The sequence below is a fragment of the Euphorbia lathyris genome, chromosome 2 (genome assembly GCF_963576675.1).
Source record: "Euphorbia lathyris chromosome 2, ddEupLath1.1, whole genome shotgun sequence".
NCBI classification, from domain to species: domain Eukaryota; kingdom Viridiplantae; phylum Streptophyta; class Magnoliopsida; order Malpighiales; family Euphorbiaceae; genus Euphorbia; species Euphorbia lathyris.
The window spans coordinates 11,176,566-11,181,854 of NC_088911.1; the positions used below are offsets into that span (position 1 = coordinate 11,176,566).

Below are 5,289 nucleotides of genomic sequence, written 5' to 3' on the forward strand. Positions count from 1 at the left end.
ATTCAAAACATGTCTATATTAGATATTTTGCATACTAACAGTAGTAGTTAATCATAATTTTATCAAACTTCTATAATTAATCCCCTTAATAATATACCATTGTCAGCAAGAGTTAAACATAATTTATGGAACAGTAATAATTAATCAGCTAATAACAACAACACCGGAAACAAAAACACACAGCTCAACCAACTAATTCTTTTACTCTCCTTTTTACCCTGTCTTCTCTTCTTCCTCTACTCTTTACGTATGTATGTATCTTCTTTGACACAGAGAGAAGTAGACGAGTGGCTTGAAAATAAATACCCAAAATCAAAATGGGTAAAATAGTAAATTCCAATATTTACACCCCCACATAGAGTAGTACAACAATCAATCACTTCTGGGCAAGCCGCCTCATAACTGAGTTGCTCTCAGTTTCTCAGACACCGAGAAACACCCCAACAAAAATTAAAAGCTGAAAAAGCTCCCTACTCTTTGATCAAAAACCTACTTCTAGCCCAATAGTCTCTGCAAATCCAATTTCAGAAGTTTTGCTGATTCCTATACCCCCAAAATAAAAAAGATAGAGATGGTCATACCAGTAGTAACTTAAAAAAGTTTCCCCAAATTCCATACTTCCATAGGTGAGTTTAATTTCCCCCCTAACTGTCTATCCATAAATCCCCCTCAAACACCGACATGTCCCCTAAAGCATTTACCTCTTCAAAAAAAAGCTACTACTAAAATAAAGCTGACATTTTTATCAATTTTATGCAATTTTATGTAGTTTTATGTAATTTGGGTTTTTTTGCAGACTCGCCGGAATGTTGGAATACGAATGGGGAAACCCGGCGACGATGATGTTGTCCGGTGACGAAACGAATCAAGACCCGGAACAAACCCGACAGATGTTCGATCATTACACTTCTCAATCTTTTAATGATAATCTCGTTCAACAACCAAACACTGCCTTATTTCATAACCCTCATCAAGTCAACACATTTTATGACCCACGCGCTTTCCCCGGCGCTTCATCCTACGCGTCTCATCATCATCAACTTCTTTCTCTAGACCCGTTGCATAACCCCGGTGGTGGTGGTGGAGGGGGGCCGGGGCCGTCGTACTTCCTTGTGCCGAAGACGGAGGATGTTTCTCGGCCGGCGGTTGTTGATAATTACACGGCGAGAATTGGGTTGAATTTGGGTGGGAGGACTTATTTCTCTTCGGCTGAGGATGATTTTGTGAACCGGTTGTACCGCCGGTCTAGACCGGTTGAACCCGGTTCGAGTAATGCGCCGAGGTGTCAGGCGGAAGGGTGTAATGCCGATCTGACTCATGCTAAGCATTATCACCGGCGACATAAAGTTTGTGAGTTTCACTCGAAAGCTTCTACTGTTATCGCGGCCGGGTTGACTCAGCGATTCTGCCAGCAGTGTAGCAGGTTTGTTTGTGTTGAATTTACTTTATTACCCTCCCCATGCATTCCCATGTTCACGTTTTTATTATTTTATTATTATTTTTTTTGCTTTTTCTATTCCAATCAGTTTCAGTTGCAATGAACTGATAATCATGCTACGCGAAGTAATTTAAGTGGCGGAAATGCCCCTGGTGGTTCAATCATTGGGTTCTCTTAAATGTGGTAATCCCGAGGGCATTAACGTCCGTGAATTTTCTCTCAGGTTTCCGTTTTTTCGTGCCTGGTTTTTGGTGGTAAAATCTACTTCTGTTTGCTTCTTATTAAGTTAGCTTGTAAGATTACATAAATGCCCTCCACAGACAATTGTATTCTCAATTGTTTGAATTAAAAAAAAAAATTAGATATCAGAATATCTCTAAAATTGGTAATTTTTGAAAAATTATTGCACAAATAAAATAAGTTTTAATATTTTAAATTTGAGTTAATTCGTTAAATATTACTAATTTCATGACTCAAATTTCTCAAATTTGTAATAGTTTGATAAATTATTTCAAATATAATCCGTAAACGTTGTAATCTAGCTAAATGATACTGTTTCCCGATTTTAAAGACCATTTTAACTTTTAATTTTCAAATTTTATATCCACATCGGCAAAACAATTTTATTGAGCTTTTAATATTTTAATTTGATATATATTTATAGTTTTTTTTTTTTATAATTTTTCTTTTGTAAAAGTATGAGTTCGAATCTAAAATATCCCACCTCTAATTTCAAAAATATATCAACTGAGCTATGCTTCTTTAATTACTCGTAATTTTTTAAAAAATATTTATAAATAATTATTTTTCACTTATAAGAATAGAGTATAAATTTAGCTCTATATTTATTACCAAAAAAAGAATAGCTCTATATTTTTTTCTTACCAAAAAAAAAAAGAATAGAGTATAAATTTAGCTCTATATTTATTAACGGAAAACAGACTTAACTTTACATACAAAACAGTACAATTATAAGCATAATATTTATCAGATTGTGTAATTTCATATCTCATTAACAAAAAAAATAAGTATTTTTTTTTATGCAATTTCATGTTTTCACCACACTTCATTTTCCATGTTTCAGCATCGAATAAAGTTTGAAATTGCAAATTTTTTGTTACTCGAAAAAAAAAAACTCATCTTTTACTAATAAAACTTGAAATTGCACGGATTTAAAATTGCATTATTTACATAGTAAAGCGACAAAAACAAATTATATGAAAAAAAATTTAAAATACATTATTAAAATATTACAACTAAGTACATCACCTAATTAAGGTCAAATTAAAATATAAATAAATTAGGCCAGAGACCAAAATAGAGCTTTTTGTCGCAACTAGGACAAGCAAGCAAGCAATGAAATATCTACTTAAACTTGACGAAAATGCTCCTGGACTTATGCTTTTCCTGCCAATCATTGGGTATGCCGTACAATTGGAAATCCCGAGGGCATATGTGTCCGTATACTCACATTCATTATAAATTAAAAAAAAAAAAAGAAATCCTTTCCCTTTTACGTAATGTCCGTTTTGCCTTGAAATAGTAACGTTCTATTATTGGATAATTAAGTAATTACATGCATTAGCAGATAATTATAAGTTTAATCAAATTCTAATTAAGATTCCTTCCCAGATTCCATCTTCTTTCAGAATTCGATAACGGGAAACGGAGTTGCAGAAAGAGGTTAGCTGATCACAACCGCCGTCGCCGGAAATCACACCAGATTAATCAAGAAACTCACAAGTCGCAGCCGGAAACTGGCCGTAATTCTTCGTCGGAAAATCTCACAAGTCAGCTTCTAAGCCAAAGCCATAATTTCGCCTTCTACTTGTCTAAATAAGATATAAATTTAGCATATGGATTATCAGAGTAGAGCGGATTTAGTTTTAATGTATAAAATAACATGGTCTTAAGTTTAACATTTATCGGTGCAATTTCAAACATGTTAACGGAAGATGAGTTGTTGCTTTTTCACGTGAAATTTCATATTCTAGTCATTATCCAACCTTTCCCCGATCTTGTGATCAAATAAAAATTAAAATTATACGTATTCTAATAATGAAAAAAAAAACTCATTTTCTGTTCATGGAGCTTGATATTGCACCGTCGTAAAAATATTAGACTTAAGATTACATTATTTTATATATAGAGACTAAATTCGCTCTTTCCATAATCATATGACTAAATTTATACGTTATCTCTAATTAGCCGCTACTTATCATTGATTAATAAATTAAATATCGGATATATTTCTTACTCTTTGATAATTGGCTTGATGCACGGAGAGTTAAGAAATATACCTGACTTCTACCCAAGTTTGAATCCGTTTCATAAAAATCACTAAATTTTATTTTCTTTTAATTAAATTATTAAATATCGCATTTGATTTTAATTCAATAAAGTTATTTTAGAAATTTTTATAGAAAAACACAATAGAATATTGACATAACATAGAAACAAATGATTAAATAGTAACTAAACGTCATACGAACATATTTAACTTATGTGACTGATGTAGTAGCCACGCGTGTGTCACATGGAATATCTTAAATCACCTAAAGATTTTACAAATATACATCATTGTCCAGCAGGACGCTTAGTTGGTACACAGTTAACTATGTTTAAAATGCCTATTAACTCTTTCGACTTGCTTAGAATGATATATATATATATATATATATATATATATATATATATATATATATATATATATATATATATATATATATATATATATAACCCACTGAATTTACCAAAGTGATAGTATATATTTAAATTTGTTATGTAGACTTGTGAAATTAATCATAACAATTTAAGCAAATTTAGGGCTACCCGTTTTTTAGGCCAAGTTCACGAAGCTAAACAAAAAGAACGTACTTTGACTAATTTATTTCCATTTTTCTTTGACTAATCAGGGTCTCCGTCGGAATCGGGAGGACATAATAATTCAACGTCGTCAGTGACAGTCGCGATATCGCCTCCGAGAATGTTTATAGATTGTTTCAAGCAAAGGCGACCATACCAAGCGACGGCATCTTCATCTTCAGCATCATCAAGCTCAATGTTTCTCCCAACAGGGTAATTAATTATCAATTAATGGAAATTAATGAAGAAAGAGTCTCATTAATTGATTAATTAATTAATTACTCCAGTCTAATTAATTTTTAAGTATGAGCTTATTATATTATTTCCATTAATGTTAGTAACTATTATTGAATCTTATTATATGAATTATGATCACCTAATTAATTTAAGTATATGTGTGTGTATTTATATATGCAGAAATATTAAATAATTCAGTCTGTTTTTAACCATAAGAAGTATTATCAGAAATTAATGGGTCTGCTGGTAGGAACAGCAGTAGAGGATTATTATCAGTTTGGGGAATGAATTATTAATTCCATTTTGTCTACTATACTCATTTTCTACTTGTAGGGCAACAATTAATTAATTTCAGAACTTTATGTGGAGCCAGGACCTAAACGTCGGAGGGGTTAGACCGTGTAAAAAAAATTAAATGTAGGGTTTTTCAGTGGGGCCGGAGGGTCGCCCCTATATACAGTTAAATCTCGATAAATGAATGTTCGATAAAGTAATAACCTCGTTTATATAATAAATTTTTTCGGTCCCGACTTGGGCCAATGGACTAAAGTAATAACCTCGCTAAATGCATTAAGTAATAAAAATATGGGTAAATTACACAATAATCAAGATTAACCAATTATTTACAATTGTCTCAAACTATTAAACAAATTTATTTAAATATCACTTTTTGTGGTTATTTTTAAATCTGTATTTTTTTCTCTAACTAATTAACTGAAAATTTGACAAAAATAAAAATAAAGTTATGA

The 5,289-nt window shown here is 31.8% G+C and overlaps 1 protein-coding gene across 1 annotated transcript; it reads left to right on the top strand.

Annotated features, from left to right (window-relative positions):
• The first annotated feature begins 387 nt into the window (after positions 1-387).
• Positions 388-4,692, top strand: LOC136216716 (squamosa promoter-binding-like protein 8). Its single transcript, XM_066003271.1, has 4 exons — positions 388-626; positions 797-1,423; positions 3,071-3,228; positions 4,354-4,692. Exons 2-4 carry the CDS (start codon positions 807-809, stop codon positions 4,518-4,520), a joined length of 942 nt encoding a protein of 313 aa, XP_065859343.1. The 5' UTR covers positions 388-626; positions 797-806; the 3' UTR covers positions 4,521-4,692.
• Positions 4,693-5,289: the final 597 nt, after the last annotated feature.

Bases quoted from the DNA above. Each gene is read 5' to 3' on its own strand.
- LOC136216716 (XM_066003271.1), top strand. From the start codon at position 807: ATGTTGGAATACGAATGGGGAAACCCGGCGACGATGATGTTGTCCGGT. The intron at 1,424-3,070 runs GTTTGTTTGTGT...ATTCCTTCCCAG, and splicing joins TTCTGCCAGCAGTGTAGCAG to ATTCCATCTTCTTTCAGAAT. The intron at 3,229-4,353 runs GTCAGCTTCTAA...TTGACTAATCAG, and splicing joins TTCGTCGGAAAATCTCACAA to GGTCTCCGTCGGAATCGGGA.